The following is a 21,202-nucleotide window of genomic DNA, read 5'->3' as shown; positions in this document are numbered from 1 at the left end:
AAACCATTCTGAAACAGATTTATTGCTACTCTCTTCCATCCAAATAATTTCAAGAGTACCTTTCATCTAACACAATCAGAGTACTGTACTTCAGAAGCCTATTTAAAACTCAAGCTATGCTTATTACTAATGCAAAGAAGTTAAACAGCTCATACATACAAAGCAAGATGTTGGACAACCAAGAATTAAGCCTACGCGTTTTTCCAAGTTTGACTGTGGGACTCTAGACGAGAATATCTACACTCAACTGATCTAATCTTCATTTTTGGCTTCTTCTTTTGCTTTCACAATTGGTTACACTGACCTGTTGCCACCTGACGAACCAGAACGGTGTTCAGTTTGATGATTGGACTGAAGGTGTGTTTGCTATCAGCTGTTGATGCCAAGATCTTACTGTGACACTTCAGTACCAGTTTATCATCTTGTTTCTGCAGCAGAACCAGAATGTCCTCCAGAAGCAGAGTGTAGAGATCTGCACAGAGCGCAAAAGAACTCAGAATGAGTTAAAGATTCAGCATTTCGTACCACCCCCCTGCAGAAAAAGGCTGCGTTTTTGATTGCTCATGCAGAGGCAGTAATCAGTGCTGTGCCATTCCAGGCAAAGCCTGCAAATCTTCCTCATCAAAACTCCAGCAGAAAGCTACAGATGGAATTGGATCATCTCATGACTGACTGCTGTGTCCCTGCATGGCCTTAATGATACTCCAGCACATTTCAGAATTGACAAGAATAATTTAATCAGCTCTGAGGAACACACGCATTATTATAGGTGGCAGTAAGAATCGTAACTGGAAACCGCTGCTGAAACGCTTTCCCTCCTTCTCAGCCAACACAAACACAACTTTAAGTCAGTTGATGAAACAGGACTCACCGATAGTTTTGTCACGATTAACCTTCCAAATGAGAGGTCCTTCGTGAAGCATTTTTCTCTTCGTTAAATCCAAGTTCTGCCCCCGAGGGAAAGGAAAAAAAGTAGAATTGTGACATTTCTATGGAAGCATGTAATGGTAAAGCATGGGAGTGTCAGAGGGAACGCTAGAACAGGCACTCCAGTTTGGAGAGAAGCAGCTAAACCCAGTCTGGAAAAAGAAATGGGGGACAGGAGAGGGACCTGGGGATGTTTGGCCTGGAGAAAAGGGGGCTGAGAGGAGACCTCATCAATATTTAAAACTCCCTCAAAGGAGGTTGTAGGGAGGTGGGTGCTGGTCTCTTCTCCCAAATAACAAGGGACAGGATGAGAGGTAATGACCTCAAGTTGTGTCAGGGGAGGTTTAAGTTAGATACCAGGAAAAAATTCTTCACCAAAACGGTTCTCAGGCCCTGGCAGAGGCTGACCAGGGAGGTGGTGGCGTCATCATCCCTGGAGAGGTTTAAAAGATGGGAAGATGAGGTGCTCAGGGATGGTTTAGCAGTGGACAGGTATGGTTGGACTCAATGATCTCAAAGGTCTTTTCCAAACAAATGATTCTGTGATTCAGTCCTCCTCACTCACTGCTCCATTGCAGATGCTGGAGCCACAAGGCAGAGAATTTTCATACTCGCTCAAGCTATGGAATCATTAGGACATAGTTTGATTTCCGGGAGGATTTTTTTTCTCCTTATTCCATATAAAGTTTGCAGTTCCAGTATTACAACTGGCTAATGCATCAGCACTTGATTTGCAAGTCAAGTGTGCCTCGAAATGAAATACTGGTATACAAATCATTCCAATGATCCGATGGACTTTATAATGTCAATGGATTCTTCAGTCATTTCAGTGCTTGTGACATTTAGATCTGCCGGCAAGCAGAAGTGACAATTTTCACAACTCATTCCTTCCAAACCACAGAGTCTACAATCAATGACAGCGAGATTTCATAACTGCCAGTAAGTTCTTCATTTCCTAACTAAATGCTTGTGGGTTTATTTGTGGAACGATACATGGCACAATTTTATAGAGGAGCCTCACATAAATTTTGGTTGGATACACACTGACTTTGGAGAAGATAGGGAAGAGATACATAAACAACAGAGAATCTACACAGGACAGAGGAACAGACAGTGGCAAAAAATAAGAATACGGGATGAATCACAAACTATGAAGAAAAGGGGCAGACGCAAAGGGAGAAGAGTCCTGGTGTAGACAGTACAGGGTTCCTAATTGGAACTTCGTTTCAATTTGCAAGTGCCAACTGGTGCCCATCATTCACTTGAAACATGAACACTTCCTAAAGTTAGTCCTACTCCAAAGACGTTGACAGCAAGTAACCAGCTTCACTCACGTAACTGCAAGAATTTATAGGGCCCTGAAATGCAGTACGTTTAGGACTGGACTTAGTTTATTTGGCTACACTTGTGGATCCCCTACATAAACGGCCTGCGTATAAGCTCTCCTTTTAAAGCCAACGGTATCACAACATCTCATTTCTCCCTGAGGCCTCCCAACTTCCAACAGCACACCTACAATGCGACTGTGTGAGATACTTATCCATAACAAGATTTATCAGCCTTATGGGACACAGAAGTGCATTAGCTCACAGACCATTAAGATTTGTTTTACAAACTTACAAGCGTCATCACAGAATCGTCATAGTTTGGGTTGGGAAGGACCTTAAAGCCCATACAGTTTCACCCCCTGCCATGGGCAGGGACACCTCCCACTGGATCAGGGGCTCCAAGCCCCATCCAACCTGGCCTGGAACCCCTCCAGGGATGGGGCAGCCACCACTGCTCTGGGCACCCTGGGCCAGGGCCTCCCCACCCTCATTGTGAAGAATTTCTTCCTAATGTCTAATCTAAATCTTCCCGTTTCCAATTTAAAGCTATTCCCCCTCACCCTATAGACCCAAGATGTTAATCCACATGGATCAACAAGAAGGTAGCAAGCCTCAAATTTCTGAGACTAATGGTTTTAAATTTTGTATAGAAATATTTATCTCCAGAGATCATTTGATTGCACATCAGAAGACTGTAGTAGAAACAGCCATAAACCAAAGCGTTGCAATCACTATTTACATGGAAATTTGCTTCAGTGCTTTCACTCACCCTGAACTCATCCATCATGGGATCCTCAGACTGCTTCAAGTAAGACAGGTCAAGACGACGCTGATAATCTTCCAAATGCTTCAGAAAATGTAATGTAGATGGTCATTTTGATTAGCAAAACTCACTAGTGTCAGAGTGTAGTCATTAATATTTTCACACATTCCCAAAGGCCCAGGATTCCTCCTCTTACAGGAACCCTTGTGTCACAAAACTTGTTTAAGCACAATAAAGTCACTCTATGTGTCTTGGAACATGCTTCTACCCTTCAACCCTCTTCTCCCCAACCCTTGATGCTCACTCCATTCACCTCTTACCTGCTTGTTCTCCGACTCTTTGACAGCCTGGTTCACGTGGTTAAGGATCTGACGACAATGATCTGCTGCTTTCTTCACTTTCTCTTTCTCTTCAGGCAGTTCTGCAAGAGAAAAAGGAAACATAATAATGCTTACACAGAAATTTAGTGCAGTTTGCTGACCTCAAATCAGAGATAGAGAGCTTAAATTCTTGGAGGGGCATCTCAACAAAAGCACTGCATTTCAAAGGGGGACTGACAAAAGTAGATTCATGACAGGACAGGATTCATTCTGCCCTGCAGAAGACACCGGCCCTCTGATGATCACTCTACAGAGCACAGCACTTGCTCCTCTCTCTTTCTTGAGGGATTGGCAACAACTCTTCACTCCACTGATGTGAATCCAAGAAGTACTCTGAGAAACCTAAGAACTTTAATGAGATTCCACCACAGTACAAGGGGGTGGATACTGAAGATCACACACAGGCAGGTGGCCTAAGTCTCCGGATTTGGTAAATGACGACTGGCTTCTACATTACTCATAAACATTTTTGTTTATTTTAACATAAAATATTAAAAAAAAATGTGTTGCGTGTTATCTTTTTCCACCCAAATCGTCTGTATTTATTTAACAGATTAGGAAAAAGGTATCTCTGGCTACATTCAGGCAGCCTGGTTATAAAACCCACTCTGATAACAGCAAGACTTATCTTTCCAGCCAACGCCACTTGATCCCAAGCAGATAGAAAGAGGTAAACCCCATCAATTCTCCCTACCAGAAGCCACATTATGAATTCAGTTAACAGGCAAATAAACAAGTACATCAAAGATAATGGACTATCACATGTTTTCCTAATTATGATTAGGGTGAACTTGTACATGCAGTATGTTTCCCATGAGTGATGAAATGACACTGCAGCAGGTATCTGCTAGAAACCTGAAAAGGCATTCTGAGGTATTATTAGTCATATTTTCACCTTTGTGCTGCAAATCTCTTTCAGTGTAACACAACCTAACCGAACACCCTCCGCAATAACATGAAAAACGCTGCATCAAAAGAAGCATGGCCAGCAGGGTGAGGGAGGGGATTCTCCTCCTTTACTCCACTCTTGTGAGACCCCACCTGAAGGCCTGTGTGCAGCTCTGCAATCCCCAACATAAGAAGGATTTGGAACTGTTGTAGTGAGTCCAGAGGAGGCCACAGATATGACCTGAGGGACAGAGCACTTCCCATATGAGGACAGGCTGAGAGAGTTGAGGTGGTTCAGCCTGGAGAAGAGAAGGCTGCAGGGAGACCTTAGAGCAGCTTCCAGTACGGAAAGGGGCTCCAGGAAAGCTGGAGAGGGAGTTTTTACAAGGCCATGGAGTTACAGGACGAGGAGGAATAGCTTTAAATTGGAAGGGGTAAGATTTAGATTGGACATTAGGAAGGGATTCTTCATTGTTAGGATGGGGAGGCCCTGGCCCAGGGTGCCCAGAGCAGTGGTGGCTGCCCCATCCCTGGAGGGGTTCCAGGCCAGGTTGGATGGGGCTTGGAGCCCCTGATCCAGTGGGAGGTGTCCCTGCCCATGGCAGGAGGTAGAACTGGGTGGGCTTTGAGGTCCCTTCCAACCCAAACCATTCTATGTTTCTATATTCTACAGCCTAATGCAGACCATCCTTCACTTACCTTGCACTGAATTTTTTTCCTTGGTAAGAAAATTAATTTAATTTAGAAACAAAAACTAGATTTTATTATTAGATTATTATTATTTTTCTTTTTTAATCTGCCCTCCTGAGGCAAGCAGCAGTGAGGTCACCGTGAAAACAGATCACGACCCTTAAGATCGTTCCGTTTTTCTATCCTCTGAAACCACATTTGCCCGGAAGAACTGCCAAGATGCACACACAAACCTGAGCAGAGAGGCTTTACCTGTGTACTTTGCAATGTTATCCAGCAGAAGGGGGTACTTTGTCAACCTCTGCATCTCCTTGGGAATGATATCCTTCAGCTGCAGCCGGCGACACAGCGGATTACTCTCAGCATCCTACAATTAAACAGCACAATAACTACATTTGTCATTTTTATTAAGACTATAATTACCTGAACGTGTAGCATCTATTCATCGCATAAACGTCTATTACTTCACTTTCCAGTAATTAAATACAAGACAAGAAATGCCAAGATCTATCATTCAGATAACGCATCCCCTCTCCGTTCACAACCACAATTAGGAAAGGCTCATAGCAAAAGCAGCAGCTTCCTTCTCTCATTACTGCACAAGAGGCCTGGTTCCACCTCCAATCAATCTCACCCTCACACAGGGAGGTTATCAGTTTTGGCTGTTGCACTACAGCAAAACTCCAGCCCATTTTTCAATATAACCTCAACCCCCATGAGGGAGGCGATTCTCCTCCTCTACTCCGCTCTCGTGAGACCCCACCTGGAGGCCTGTGTGCAGCTCTGCAATCCCCAACATAAGGATATGGAACTGTTGGAGTGAGTCCAGAGGAGGCCATGAAGACAATCAAGGGCTGGAGCACCTCCCATATGAGGATGGGCTGAGAGAGTTGGGCTTGTTCACCCTGGAGAAGAGAAGGCTGCAGGGAGACCTTAGAGCAGCTTCCAGTATGGAAAGGGGCTCCAGGAAAGCTGGGAAGAGGCTCTTTACAAGGGCCTGCAGTGACAGGACAAGGGGGAATGGCTTTAAATTGGAAGGGGCAAGATTTAGACTAGACATTAGGGAGAAATTCTTCACGATGAGGGGGGGGGAGGCCCTGGCCCAGGTTGCCCAGAGCACCGGTAGCTGCCCCATCCCTGGAGGGGTTCCAGGCCAGGTTGGATGGGGCTTGGAGCCCCTGATCCAGTGGGAGGTGTCCCTGCCCATGGCAGGGGGTGGAACTGGATGGGCTTTAAGGTTCCTTCCACCCCAAACCATTCCATGGTTCTATGATTACCCAAGCTCTCCCCAGCTGGTGGTAATGAAGATAATGTTCTGTCCTCCGAATGCCACAGGTATTCAAGCCCCTTTCCTGGCAGGCAGAACAGGTATTTATCATCCACCTTCTGCCCATGGCACGCAGCAAAAATTGCACTACAGTAAGGAGTTCTCCCCACAGAAATACTCATCCTTGGGAAACTGCCACCTCAAATGAGATGCCTCCTCTGCCTGGGACAGCACGTGCTTCCCCGCATTCTATCAGAACATTCTGTATTCCCCTGAATTAAAGGCTCCTCCTTCCAGAAACGATTAACAGAGATAAATACAGTATTGGTAATGATCCCAATCTGAAGACAATGTTAGACATGATGTCATTAATTATAATAACTTTATCTACAACCATTCATTATGTTGTGCTGGCCACCAGCCACATCCTCAAGCAGCTCAAACCGTCGCATAAAATTCACCTGCACAAAAGTCTGGAAGCGAGAGTCCTTCTTCTGGCGTGATTTGATGACCTCTAGAGCAAAGGGCTGGTTACTGCAGAAGGTGGCAGTTGCATGCTTCAGCTTCTCCTCCGCTGGTCCACTAAACTGTGCCAGAAAGCCAAGAAAACCAAATTTAGACGGATTCAAGTTCAGCATGTGCCACTTCAAATAGATACAGAGCCATGTAGCAAAACTGGTCTCACCAAGGAAGACAGGAATTACTGGCACAATAAGAGAAGGAATTTCCACTCTATCTTTAAGGCCTTATCTTCCCAGTCTACTGAGGAGCCCCTTTTCATCTCAAACTCTAGAGTTCTCCTGTCTCCAGCCCTATCACATCCCATACTTTCCACAAATGCACTGCTGATCCAAAGGAAGAATACAGTGCTGTGTTTCCATTGTCAGTAGGAGCAGAGCAGAAATAAATGGAAAGGGTCTCTTGATCAGGGAGTGCAGGGATAGGATGAGGGAGGTCGGTTTCAGCTGAAAGAGGGGAGAGTGAGATGAGATCTTAGGGAGAAATGTTTTGCTGTGAGGGTGGTGAGGCCCTGGCCCAGGGTGCCCAGAGCAGTGGTGGCTGCCCCATCCCTGGAGGGGTTCCAGGCCAGGTTGGATGGGGCTTGGAGCCCCTGATCCAGTGGGAGGTGTCCCTGCCCATGGCAGGGGTGGGACTGGATGGGCTTTTAGGGTCCTTCCAACCCAAACTATTCTACGATTTTCAAAATCCTACTCTAATCTTTAGGTCTCCAAAACTACCTTTATTCCCTACCCACACACCATAAGGAAATGATTTTTTTTCTTCCTTAAACTACCCTAAACTCCAGCCAAACGAAAATCCTATGAGTTCTTCCTGCTTCCTTTCAACCTTCATTCTGCAGCTCTGTGTTGGCTCCACAGAAAAGACAACTCAAAGACCCTTCGTTCCTATTAGCTGGGAATCACCTTCACTAACCTCTGCCTCTGTCATTCTATGAAATCTGGTTTTCAAGTACAAGAGAATAAATAAAGGATTTTACCCAGGAAAGCAAGTCCTCCCCAATTTGGCCAATTACAGAAGTCTCGTTCCTTTTTCGGACAGTTTTCATCTGATCGTTCAATGCAACTTTGAGAAAAAAAGAAAAAGGAAATGTTACTAATGTTGCTCAGCATTTTTCAATAGAAGCAAATCTAGGAAAAGATTAGATTTGCAATAGTTTCAGTTAAATTGAAAAATTTAAAAATGTCCTGAAACATAATAAATTTAACAGAAAATCCAATAAAATCTTACGTAACTCTTTTGCATGGGATGGGCTGCCCAGGGCATCTTTTAAATCCCTGAAGGGGAGCCTGAAGTAACTCCTTTCTGAAGGAATTATATCCTGAAGTAATCCCTTTGTTCCCCCTGAAGGGGATTGAAAGGACGTGTGGACACGTTATGTGCTTAGGGACATATTTAGTGGTAGACTTGGCAGCGTGAGGTTTATGGTTGGGCTTGATGACCTGAAAGGTCTATTCCAACCTGATTGATACTGTCTCATTCATCTTCAAACGACCCTTACGAACCTTTCCAGCCTTAGTTCTGAGGTTCAATATCACTGCCCTTTTAAAGATACAGGAATGAGGCAGAACACACTTCAAGCCACCTGATGAAATGATACCGCTGATTATTCAGTGGCAGAGCTGAAGTTCTGATTCTGAACAGTCCTTTGTCTAAACAATTAGAAAGCAGTGCCCTTCAAAACCACCTGCAAGACATCAATCCTTTCAGGCTTGTTTTCACGTTCTCTTCCACAGCAAGTGTAACCTTTTGATTGTTGACCCATAAGGATTATTCATCAAAGCACTGCTCCTTTCATCAAAGCAGGAATCAGTACAAGGGAGCATGTACACAGAAAGAAAAAGCAGGTGTTTGATACACTGGATGCACACAATCCTTATCAAAATATCTTTGTAAATCAGAACCAGAAAAAACACATGCAAAAGGAAGAACAGCTGTAGTATTCTTCTTTATCCCAAGTGCTGCACCAGGTTGCCTCTTGTTTCAGGGTCATTTGCTTAAATTTTTCAGATATTTGATTCCAGAATTCCAGCCAAGACTCCCAAACCGAACGGCTCCTCAGCTGCTCTTACCATGAAGACCAAGGATATCCTCCAGATTTGAAAAGATTTTCCGCTTGTCGCTGGAGTTGAGGATCCCTTCCCGGGTAACACGCTGGTAGAAGACATTATGCAGAACCTTCAGCGTGCGGACATGAGCTCTCTCAGTGTAAAACAGTTCTGAAGAGAGAGGGGAGAGCAGGATTGTAACTGCCTGCTTAAAGAGATGTGGCAGTGTGGATCCAAATGTGAAGCAAACAAGCACGAACTTAGAACAGTCCCTCACCAACACTCCCCTTGCTGGCCCACATTCCAGCTTGCTCCAGAACAGAGCCGTGCTCTGCTATACTTCCATATTGAAAAGAACAGAGAAGCCAACTGATTCATGGCTCTTTACCCCAAACAAACAGTGAGCTCTCAGCAGCTCATACGGCCACACAGAGCGTCCTGCAGGACTGCAAGACCTGAAACTGAGATGAAATTTTGCAGATGAATTTTGGTAGTAGCTTTCCATCTGCACCCTACACTTCTCAACTGTCCAGGCAGTGCCTCTTGCTTTCTTCCACAACACTGCAGATTGGCTTTTTAGTGTCAAAGCACTTAATATTCTTTATATTTTTTCCTAAACTCTAAATCAGTCACAACTCAGGATACTTACCAGTAATAAGTGCAAGTTTCACACACACAAACTGTGCAAGTAACAGATGGCAACTACTTTGAGCAGACCTAGAGCTTCAGAGCTCCAGAGGACAGGTTTCAACTTTGTGCTTGGTGAGCAAGGAAAAACCATTCATCTCACCATTAATCACTTCTTGGCGTTTGATTTCATAGGGTTTCAATCCCATCAACACTTCTCGGCTCACAAGTTGCTGCCAGTTGGGAGGGTCCACGTCCACGTCAAAATCATACAGTTCGTCTTCACTTTGTACATCTGCGAAACCAACGCTGTCCATCCTAACATAAAAGAACATGTCAGATATTTCCCATTTTAGGCATGAATTTAAGGAATATATATATATATCTCAGTTGTAAAGCATGTAATATCCTTTCCATAACAGCTGGAGGCTGATAGATGTCTGAACCTATAGGCACATTTTCTAATATTACAGAACAACTAGGAATGAATACCTGTTCTTACAATATTCCCACAACCCTCCTTTTAATGATACAGATAAACTAATTTGCTTGAAGTCAAATATCATATTGGTGAAAGGGCAGGTTACAATTTCTTTGCTCCATTTATTTGCGGATACAGAGCTAAGAGCAATATAGTGATTTAAAAAGAAAATGGGGATATTTCAGCTTCCTAACCCATCGCTTCAAATCAGAGGATAGAAATATCACTATATTTGGTAGATCAAAGGGCTTATCTGCACATGATTTGCTCCAGTGAAGCTCTATACATGGAGGCTAGTGTCTCATTTCATATATTTTATCTTGTTTCATATATATTCATAATATTTAAGTAAAAGAAACATCACGCAGACAATTGCACTGGCTCAGAACAAGGAACACTACCGCACTCTACTTCATAACCTCTTAAAATCTAAACAAATTCAGTGAAGTTGTAACATTTCTAAGCATACTCACTTGCGGAAAGGCTTTGGTGTTCCCATGTCAACCATTCTGCAAAGAATAAAAGCAACTATTAGGGAAGATCATGCAAGAATTTCGCCCCACTCAGACATTCAGTGTAACTTCAGAGTGAAGGCCTTACCTCCTAATTGGAACATTTCACCCTTCTGCCAGCCCCACCCTCCTGGTAGCCGGTTTTCTAGTACTACCATGGCAGCAGACACGCACCAGCATCCTATTTATCCCAATAATGTTTAATACAAATGATGTCACTAACAGTTTTATGGACTAAGCTTCAACAGCCATCACCCCATCAACTCCCTCCCAAGGCTCAAGCGATCAGGGCACTATAGTTACCTCTCCGATTCTCCCTCCTCCTCCTGCAAGTTTTCCAACGGAGATGGGAACTCAAAGGTGTTATTAGGCGTGCGGGGTGTGCTATCCACACAGTCATTAGCAGGTGGAGCATCTCCAGCCTGCTTCAAACCTAGAGAAAGAGTCAGAAGGAAATGTCAAGAACCCTATCAAATCAGAGTACATCAGAGAACTTCACAGGCTCTCAATAGCTTTGTGATTCACAGCTTCATTTCAGCGCAGAGCTGGAGGAAATGAATTCCTAGGCTGGTACGAGAAAACTCAGTGACAAATATTTCCAGACGACGTGGTCTTGTGTTTCCAAAGCAGGAACCTGAGAGTCTTCTTTCCTGTTAGATGATTCAATACCACAGTGATAGAACCCACCTGACAACAACTTCTGGTCAAGATAAGATTTCACCATTTGAACCAAAGACTAAGTCAGGAAAGATGACTAAGGTGAGGAAGGTCATGTTTGTTGCATCAGAACTGTGCTTTGCATATCCCATTCACAACACAATCTCTAACCATTCTTCCTTGCTAGTATCATCCTACCTGTTTCGCTGTCCTTGCTTCCCTCTGGAGAGGAAAAGGGACCCACTGCCAAAGGAGACATTGGGTTGGCAGGTTGGTACGGTGCATCCGTTCCATCACTGGAGGACCCACTCTGGCGCATCTTGCTAGAATCCGGTGGCTCTGGGCTCACAGAAGACGCTGTAGGTGAGTGCTTGGGATGGCGGGGCTTCTGCATTTCCATGGCCCTGCCAACTGAACAAACAGCCATTATATTGCTGAAAGTGCTTTTATCTGTTTCTAGCGATGAAGAGAAAGCATTTCTGGGCAAAATTAGGTTGGTGTGTCTTTGAAAACATGTTTTAAAACCAAAAAGTTTACCGAGTCTTCTTAGCGTGGATTTTTAAAAGACAGAACAGACCTTATGTGGCTTTCAGACTAGGAGTTAGGGAAGATATATATCCTTGTCTGACATACTTGCACTGCTGTCATGTCGACTTGGTCTTCTTGGTGGGCCCAGAATGTTAGGAAATCCTCTTCTTTTTCCTTTTTCCTCTCCTTCTTTTTCCTTCTTGATACTTTGCTGCATTAATACACATCAAGAGAAAGCAAAGCAAAGAGATCAATCATTTCTTCAGATCCAGTTTTTTACTGAGACTTATTTTTTAAACTCCTGGAGTTCAGTACAAGAGGATTTTATTTCTAACAAGCTATTGAGAGGTCAACACCCTGCAGCACTAGAGGCAAAGACAGCCTGCACACGGAGTGGTGCGTAACAGGGGTTGGCAGCAGGAAGCTGCAGCACCTTAAGACATAGATCCTTACGAGCAAAAACTCGCACAGCCTGTTTTCAACTTAGCAGGAGCTGCAAACCACACTCCTTCGTAGGGTAAGAGACCAATTTATGGTGACCAGTAGCACCTTGTTTCTCTAAGACACATCATCCTGTGGCTCCAAACCTCCCCAGGCATTCAGGCTCTGTCTGGGAGATGGAAATAAAACTTCTCTTGCCACTTTGGAGAGGCTGCGGAACACCTGATCAAACCTTTTCACACTGTCAGTGCAGAAGTAACAGTCAAATTTCAGAGGAAGCTGAAATGCTGATGAAAATAAGTAGTTGCTGTGACCAGATACACCCCCATACTGGGGGAGACAACTGAACACACCCACAGAGCGGAGTTTCAGCGGAAAAATCCATTATATAACTGGGAGAGTGTGGGTGGCAGGAAGAGTAGCTTTTCTGCGTCACAAAGCACAAGGTTTTGGGTAAGTTTCTCAAGAAGAAAACTAAAGTATACAGGCCAATAGCCTGATGAGCCATAACAAGGTCCTCAAGTGATTCAAGTTTGTATTATAAGAAACATTTCTCACCCAAAGTTTGAATAAGGTCAGGAAAGTGCAAAACAAGCAGGTAGAGTTCAGGGATGCAGATAAAAGAGGAAAGAAAGCAGCTAATTTCTAATTCAGGTGTCTGAAAACATATGTAGAACCCAGTTTTAACTATTGGCTTTTCTGAGCAGATCAGCAATCCCAGATCCTCTTGACAGAGCAACGAAGACTGTAAATGCTACCAATGTGTTGTGCCAAAGTGGATTTTGATGTAGAATCACAGAAAAGTTTGGGTTGGAAGGGACCTTAAAGATCATCCATTCCCACCCCCTGCCACGGGCAGCGACACCTCCCACTGGATCAGGGGCTCCAAACCCCATCCAACGTGGCCTGGAACCTCTCCAGGGATGGGGCAGCCACCCCTGCTCTGGGCAGCCTGATTTCTAACAAAGCACACATGCCGGGCAGCTTTAAACAATAGCACTCAGGCCACAACACCACTACCTTGATCTTTGGCAAGAAACCAATCCGGCCACGCTTCTGCTCCAGGTTTCGAGGTTCTTTAACTTTGACTCCCAGGTGTTTCATGTAAGTCAGAATCACATATTGCATTGTGGAACTGCCAAGGAGATACAAACCAAAAGAAGATAGAGGATAAGGAGTAATGCACTGGGGAAAATATCCTTTGTGAAGGAAATGAAAAAGGTGAAATGCAAAGGTTCTGTTGAGAAAGGAATGATTTTAGATTAAAAGAATGTGGCATCTTTTTTTCCTTTTCATATGAAAGAAACCATCACAGGCAATGGGAAAGATTCAGCCACTATCAGAATTTGTCCACCTGTAAACAAAAGATGGAGTATATTGAAGGTGTACCAGCCTGGGAGGTAAAAGCAGAATTTTGAGAATTACACAGAAGGGCCTGAATGTTGTACTAAATAAAGATTTGAAGTCACATTATAGCTTTGAGGCATGGTAAAAATAGGTATAAACCTAGGGTTGCTTATAATAAAAGCTACCCAGATGGGTGTATATGATCAAATTGAACAAGGCAAGGCACATGTGGAAAATAAATGTTAGACCAGACTGAAACAGCTACAAAAGAAAACCACAAAAACATGAACTCGCAGCAACAGTAACTTTTTCAGATCTGAAACAAAGGCAACACACTTCAGAATAAGAGGAGGCTGAGAGCAAGAGGTCAGTGCTCTGAAGTCAAATTAATTATGCTAGGGAATTTAGAAAACGATTTTGTGGCTAAAGCCAGCAGAGGGCTGTCTTGGTCTGCTCAGAACAGCATGAACAAGCATCAGCTCTGCAGTCCTTATTTCACAGACTAAGCCCAAACAACTTCCATTACCTCTTGTCTTCTTCCAAAGGCTGAGACGTCATCCTAAAAACAAGAAAGAATTGAAAAATGAAACTCAAAACCCAATTAACACCCAGTCACATCCACCCAGAGCATCAACAGTTGTGTTCAAAGAGCCTTAGAACATCAGAAAGTCCCAGTGCAGGGGAAGTAATCAAAAAATGAAGGTTCAGCTGGGAAAATTGCATCCAGCTCCCATTAAAATTAAAAACAGGTTCTGAAGCTATAAATTTCTACAACAGAGAAAAGGATTCCGACCTAAAAATGCACAAGTTGACAATGGAATCATTTCCTATGCCATTGAAAAGATCATAGAATCATACAATAGTTTGAGTTGGAAGGAACCTCAACCATCCAGCTCCACACCCTGCGATGGGCAGGGACACCTCCCACCGCATCACGGGCTCCAAGCTCCATCCAGCCTGACCTGGAACCCCTCCAGGGATGGGGCATCCTCAACTTCCCTGGGCAACCTGGGCCAGGGCCTCACTACTACCTTCCTTTTGGCTACCATCACTCAAACACATGCTGACAGCAAACAGAGGAAGTATTGTAAACGTAGTGATGTCAAATAACTTCTAGTTCACCATCCCTTTTCTTTCATTTTGTCAGATTCAGGGAATAACCCTTTTTACTCAATTATGCTTGCTGTTACTCACAAGACTTCCTCGATTTTAGCAATAATCTGTTCTGCACATGCTCTTTCCTTCTCCACCGCATTCCGGTCACGAACTCTCTCTGCATCCAGCTTGGTTAGCTCTCCTTCGGCCAGGGTCAATCCCATACTACGTTTCTGCCTAAATAAAGAGGGAGAGGGAAGCATCCCTTGAAATTGAATTCTGAACTGCAGTGAGGAAATGCAACCCCTTGACATTCAGAATGTTAAACACATTTCGTTATTGCTTTCTGTCTAAAAATGAAGAATTCACGACGTTGCTCCAGACCTTTGCACTCACTGTAGAACATAGCTAGGATTGCCTTTGGCAGAGGGATAAAGTTGTATGACATTTATCAAGAGAGGCAGCCATCGTGAGGGTCAAGAAAATGCAGTTACTCTTTCAGCAGCATACTAGGTTGTATATTTGAAGCATATACTTGGATTTTGACAGTTTTAGGTATGAAAAAGTCCATTATTGAATGCCTGTCTTGGTATAATGTCTCATCTTGGCACAGAGCTCTCATGACTCCACATGAAAGGGCATATTAATGATCAAATTCTACACTATGCCCATGACAGCTTTCTAAAGTGGATTATTCCATGCCCAAAGGGGAGAGGGAAGGTAAAAAAGGAGAAGCAAAATAAAAGTTATAAGCCGATTATAATTACAATTAGTAAAAAGGATCTATATAACATCACCTAAGTAGCAATATTCTCAAATTGCCTCTAAGAGCTTCAAGGAACAAAGAATCCAAGTTCTAAAATTGATCATGCAATTGATTACTTGCAACAGAGTGTCAAAAAACATTCAAGGATCGGTCACAGAGAGACCCTGGAGTCCCTCTTCAGTGGTATCTTTCCATTCATTGCAAGATTATTTATTAAATTCCTCGAGTCTGGACTTCCCCAGTATCAGACAGATTGACCAAGGGCAGGTATGACTGAAACGACAACAACACAGACAACTGCTATCACCTGAAATCTTCCAGATTCCTTTGAACTTCTGGACAGACTTTATCTTGCATAGTTTGTATAAACTGGCGATGAAGCTCTTCAGGAAGGAGTTCTGGCCGCCTTCTGTCTGTAAGTAAGAAGAAAAAGTTAATATTCTTTTGAGAACAGTCCTCGCCACCTTAGAATAGTCACTCACATGGATACTTTAACCTTTTTGCCTTTCACTTGCTGATTAAGAGGACCTTCCACGCATTAAGTGTGAGTGGATTTGGTCACATCCATTATTGTACTAAAAATGCCCATGCCAACGCGGCCAGCGCTTCCACCACTCACTGATTTACTGGAGAATGCATTAATCCCTCCCCAGAAAAGGTAAGAAGTACTTATTTGTCTCTCCCTATAAGACAGGATGCCCTATGTTCAAAGTAACCCCGAGTGCATTTCAGAAACTCGCTTTGACCACCTCAGACAGAAGAAACTGGAGAAATAAATACGCAAGGCAAGAGCACCCTACCTAGTTCTAAGGAGATCTCATCTGGAACTGGAACTTTTAGATTCTGCAAAAGAAAAGAAAGGTTGGGAGCACACAGACAACCAACACCTCCTGGACAAAACACACCGTACAAAACATACAAGAAAATCCCATCAAAAGCCAAAATCATACAACCTGAGCACCTGATGGTTTAAAGAGGGATACTCTCATATATACATTACACAAGGATTACTTCATCTAAACACGTGGTGGCCACTGCTATGCCACCTGGCAGTCCAGTGCATGACTGTAAAGAAGTTTCTCAGGCTCTCCGACAGACACACACAATTCGCCAATCCTTGCAAGAGCCACACCAATATATGCAGCAATTATTAACTAAAAGGCAATGCATAACAGCTAGAGCTTGCTTATAGATCACAATGGTATTTCTCCTATCATCAATGCATTGTCTGTGATTTATCGAGTTACCAGCCCTGTGAGGCACCACACCATCTATCTTGCTGTGTTCACTCGTAACACTTAAGCTTTATTTTGGAGGACTTAAATTCAGGAGAGTGGAGAACGGTACAAGTCAACTAGCTAGGTAAGCTTGAAAATGAGAGGAATGACTGGAACCTACTGCAGCTCGGTCCAAGAAGAACTGGTAAAACTCGAGGAAGACACGCCGAGTCTCTTTGGAGTTGGTCTGCTTGTACAAATCCGTGTAAAGGTAGCACAACTGTGGGGAACAGGAGGAGAAGAAATTCAGCCACGCCATGAGAACTCTTCTAAAAGCCCTAAGCCCAAGTATTCTGTCAAATATCTCAAGGAATTCAGCATTGCTGGATGGAAACTACTCCTAGCTACCTTCAGCCATCCAGATTGCTCAGGTAACCTCAATTAGGTTATCAGAGGAGAAGGGAAAGGCGGTGAGATTGGAGAGAGATCAGACCTTCCCCATAGAAAACTACTCCCACCAACTTCGGGAGGAATGAAGTGTTTTCAAGAGCTAAATATTTCTTTGTAAACAGGTAAATGTAAGTGAGACAGTTGTCCTCATGCTACTCTTCATTTATCTAGAACACTCTATGCCCAGACAGGATCTGCACTTCTCTCCGTGCTGATCCAGCCATCTCACTGACAATACTCCACAAGAACAAGGAGATCCTGATACACTCTGGTTACAACTAACGCTTTGGGCCAGGGAAACAATTCCAGAACGTCTTACCAATGCTGCGGGGTCAAACTGGGACACCACATGATGCAAAAGAACAGCCAGGTGAGCTGGGCGAGATTTCAGGAGCTCAATGTTCTGGAAACAGCTGCATTGTCCATTAATCTGCAGAGATACACAGAAACTATTTGAATTATTCAAGAAAGCTGCTGTGAGAAAAAGCAAGAAGCTTTGTTCTGACAGCTTAGCTCCTCATTTGTTTCATTAAAATAAAACCTGATCAACTCCAGAACTTTTGCAATGCCATTCTAACATCCCAGGAAGAGCTTACAACAGGAACGCTCCTTCTAAATATCCACCTGAACACCGAGTACAATAAAATGAAATATAATTCAGAGCAGAGGGCAGCTAAAATTACTCAGAATATATGTGACAAAAGCCACAGTACCAGAACTTAACAGAAAGTAAAAAAGAAAATCAAATAGGGCAAATTACTTTCTAGAAAGCTTGAGGTTATGAGAAGGAATAGAGAGTAACAGAAAGAATCAAAGCTGGCATGTTGTCATAAACCCCCTAAATGCTTTTATCTGGCAAGATCCACTGCAACAGAAATCACACTCTCTAACTCTTAATTCAACACAGCAGAACTGCTCAATAAAAAACAGTCACGGAGCACTTGCAGTTTAGGCACAGAGGAAGAGTTTTGGTCGAGCGGAAAAAGGGGTGGCTGAGGCTAAAAGTCATTCCCACCTGCTCCTGTTCAGTGTCAAAGTCGTCATCCTCGGCTCCAATGATCTGAGGCCCCACTCGGGATAAAGGACTTCCAACAATGGACTGGGAATCCTGCGGTGAGTCAAGAGCGAGGGAAGAGAAGGGTAGGGAGTGGAAGGAAGAAGACTGTTTAATTTACTGATGGACTCAAGCAATAATATACGTCCAACCACTCTACCTATTTTAGGTCCAGCTGTTTTACTGCTGATTACACACTTCTCATCTCTAAATGGGTCTGCTCTTAAGCTCTGTAAACACTTACTTAGCTAATTAACTTTCCCTACACAACTTTAATTGCATTTTATTTTCTAAAGCAAAGTTCATGCATGCTCCACCTAAAAAGCAGAAGAAAACCAGCAAGATTTTACTAAGCTTATTACAGGAGATGCTGTTGTGACACTTTATGGTTTGTACTCACAGCATCTTGAATCTCAGTCTTTTCTGGGCTCTCATCCAGATAAATCCGCTCCTTCAACCCACTGCGAGGACTCTGGGAAAGAAGGAAGTTCAGTCCTGGTGAGTACCAGCAAATCCAGAAAAAGGAGAACTGCACAGCAAGTTTTTCAGCCACAACAGCCAAAACTTCTCCTTTCTCACAGACTTGAACTGTCGAACAGCTGAGGTGGGAAGAGCCAAACTGAGATCCGTGACCTACATGCACAGTTAGTAAAAAACCCCTAAATAACCAACTGCAGCATCAGTTCTGGTAGGAAAGCTTGTGACGGGTGAACACAGCTGAGCTGTAACATCTGCTAGTGCATCCGTCCATAGCTTTCTCTTTGCTATCTCCATCACTTCTGACAGTTTATGTAGCATTCATTTTCACGATGAGGGTGGGGAGGCCCTGGCCCAGGTTGCCCAGAGCAGTGGTGGCTGCCCCACCCCTGGAGGGGTTCCAGGCCAGGATGGAGGGGGCTTGGAGCCCCTGATCCAAGCAGGGGGCATGGGACCAGATGGGTTTTGAGGTCCCCTCCAATCCAAACCATTTTATGATGTTGCCAGCTCTTGAACCAGGTCCTTTTCTCAACATCCCCTCTGAAGAGAGGCTCCCAGAAATGGTCTCAGTTTTCCAGGTGTAGCCTTACCAGCACCCAGCTGAAGGGGCCAGCAACTTCCCTCCACCTCCTGGCAATCCTCACTCCTCTGTAGCCCAGTAGACACTGGGCTTTATCTACACAACCTGTGCGCTGCTGGCTCAGCTCTGGCGAGTCCACAGTAACACCCAGCTCCTCTCAGCCAGGCTGCTACTCAGCCGGTTGGTTTCTAGCCTGTATTGGTGCACAGAGTTATTTCACCCTGGCTGTAGAACTCTGGACTTCGTGTAAAACTTCAAAAGGTTTCTATTGCCTCCAGTTCCTTAAGTTCTATTGCCTCAAGTTCCTCAGGGTCACTTTGGACTGAAAAGCTTCTAAGTTTGATGTGCCAAGTACCTCCAGTAATCAAATACCACCCTCAATAATGACAGGATTAAGTTTTTCCAGAAGATAGCTATGAATTTTGTTCTGCATTTATTATATACAAACATGAGTGATATCTTGGCAGATTTGGAGTCAGAGGAGGAATGTTTCAAAATCAAGTCATGAATGTTCACATTTGGGAGGAATACCCGACCCACCTTCCTTTCACTTCCAACTGCTAGTACAAATTCAGCTCCTCCATCCTTAAGTTAACAACAAACCCTAAGTACAGAGTCTAAATTCCTCTCAATTAATCAGACAGTGACTTAATTAAGGATTAGATGCTAAGACACTCCATATGAGCACAGAGATTGATAACTAATGAGTGAACAGACTAACAGCCGTTACTATTGGCAATAATTGAAGCTTATTTGGTAGAAGTAAGGCTCTTCCCCACTTTGATGGCAACCTGCCCACTGACTGGATGAGTCACAGCTACCGCAATTGAAACATTACCATATTCTTAAATGATGCTCTAATTGGCAACTCTGAGTTCTGAGAAAGATGTTGGCATTCTTCTTTCTTTGTCTGGTTACAGGGATTGTGCCAGGAAAATCTAATCCTGGATAAAAACCCAAACCTCACACTATTTCCTTCCCAGTCCCTCATGCAGATCAATACTGCGTGCTTCCTCAGGAAAATACTTATGGTGTGTACCAAGAAGCCTGTTCTCAGCACACAGTGATACACAGCATTCCTGAGACAGAGGGTGTGTGTGATACACAGGACAACGTAAACCTAAAGAATCTGCACAAGAAAACCAAATCCAAAAGGCAGAGAACCAATGTGATGGAGCTGTTCCAGACTCACATCAGCAATGTCGCTGTTTGGTCGGGAAGGGCTGTCGCTACTGTAATCCAGTTTGTTCTCACAATCCCTGCTCTCTGCCTCCACTTCACTGATCTGCAGCGACTCCGTAACAGACCTGGAGGATAAGACTCCATCCTAAAAAGATAAAAGGGAGTTGGGAGACAGCACAGAGCAAATCCAGTAATTGAAGAGACAATCGTTAAACATCAGCTGTTTCAAAAACCAGTTAGTTCACTTTATAAAACTTCCTTCACGTATCCAGAAAAGGCTGCAGTGCTTTCCGAAGAGAAGACATCAGAAAATCATACCAAGTTTTCAAGCCTGAACGTTATAGGCAGAAGGAAAAGGGGAAAAATAATACCACCTACTTTTATTTTTCAAAACCAAAAGCAAAACTGTTTTAAGCTTCCAGCTATTTGTTCTCCACTGTAATAATGACTTCACAGGTTTAAGTCACATTTACAGAGATACTAATGAACACATCACAGTCTGCAGTTATTGTTTTAAAAGCAGTTTTTTTGATGATTTTAAAGTCCTCCGTAAAGTCTACTTCAAGCACTGACACTGCACTGCGTTGCCTGACAGCCTCTGCAGGCCTGATTACAAGTCTCAACCCTAGAGGGTGCAACTTGACTGTACAAGCACAGAAGAGCGTGGCAAGGAACTCCTGCTTGCCCAGAACCCCATCATCCCCCAAGAATCCTCAGCCGGAACACACTACAGAGAGGCCTGACACATGCTGTTACCTGAGTGCAGCCTGTGGCTTTGGACAACTGCTCCTGCAGCTGCGGAATGTGCTTCTTCGTTTCCTGTATCTCCTTCAGCAGTCTCGTGGTGGCTGACCGGCTATACTCTTCTTGCAGAGACTGAAAAATAATGTTATGAGTTTCCACTCAGTATCTCCTCAATAGCAAAGCTTAGAACTACAATTAGTCTTCATTCAATTTACACATTTTAAATAATAAACA

The 21,202-nt window shown here is 43.7% G+C and overlaps 1 protein-coding gene across 5 annotated transcripts in view; it reads right to left on the bottom strand.

The window, feature by feature from the left end:
- Positions 1 to 21,202, bottom strand: part of ARHGEF12 (Rho guanine nucleotide exchange factor 12) — an 81,271-nt gene that overhangs the window by 11,683 nt on the left and 48,386 nt on the right. For 3 of the 5 annotated variants that reach the window (XM_054086867.1, XM_054086869.1, XM_054086871.1), the window contains 24 exons: positions 20,981 to 21,100; positions 20,235 to 20,369; positions 18,386 to 18,457; positions 17,947 to 18,039; positions 17,251 to 17,361; positions 16,663 to 16,761; positions 16,065 to 16,107; positions 15,572 to 15,677; positions 14,598 to 14,735; positions 13,930 to 13,962; positions 13,074 to 13,191; positions 11,721 to 11,826; positions 11,286 to 11,498; positions 10,734 to 10,863; positions 10,392 to 10,427; positions 9,601 to 9,755; positions 8,835 to 8,981; positions 7,742 to 7,827; positions 6,705 to 6,830; positions 5,229 to 5,343; positions 3,339 to 3,439; positions 3,025 to 3,102; positions 872 to 947; positions 305 to 472 (listed from right to left, as the gene is read on the bottom strand). In XM_054086867.1, coding sequence (XP_053942842.1) covers positions 305 to 472; positions 872 to 947; positions 3,025 to 3,102; positions 3,339 to 3,439; positions 5,229 to 5,343; positions 6,705 to 6,830; positions 7,742 to 7,827; positions 8,835 to 8,981; positions 9,601 to 9,755; positions 10,392 to 10,427; positions 10,734 to 10,863; positions 11,286 to 11,498; positions 11,721 to 11,826; positions 13,074 to 13,191; positions 13,930 to 13,962; positions 14,598 to 14,735; positions 15,572 to 15,677; positions 16,065 to 16,107; positions 16,663 to 16,761; positions 17,251 to 17,361; positions 17,947 to 18,039; positions 18,386 to 18,457; positions 20,235 to 20,369; positions 20,981 to 21,100 — 2,605 coding nt within the window. The remainder of the gene's footprint in view (positions 1 to 304; positions 473 to 871; positions 948 to 3,024; positions 3,103 to 3,338; positions 3,440 to 5,228; positions 5,344 to 6,704; positions 6,831 to 7,741; positions 7,828 to 8,834; positions 8,982 to 9,600; positions 9,756 to 10,391; positions 10,428 to 10,733; positions 10,864 to 11,285; positions 11,499 to 11,720; positions 11,827 to 13,073; positions 13,192 to 13,929; positions 13,963 to 14,597; positions 14,736 to 15,571; positions 15,678 to 16,064; positions 16,108 to 16,662; positions 16,762 to 17,250; positions 17,362 to 17,946; positions 18,040 to 18,385; positions 18,458 to 20,234; positions 20,370 to 20,980; positions 21,101 to 21,202) is intronic. The other 2 variants (XM_054086868.1, XM_054086870.1) reach the window with 1 other exon arrangement.

The sequence above is a fragment of the Cuculus canorus genome, chromosome 23 (assembly GCF_017976375.1).
Source record: "Cuculus canorus isolate bCucCan1 chromosome 23, bCucCan1.pri, whole genome shotgun sequence".
Lineage (NCBI taxonomy): Eukaryota > Metazoa > Chordata > Aves > Cuculiformes > Cuculidae > Cuculus > Cuculus canorus.
The sequence above is the reverse complement of the archived record's forward strand: the minus strand, read 5'-3'. Positions and strand labels throughout refer to the sequence as shown.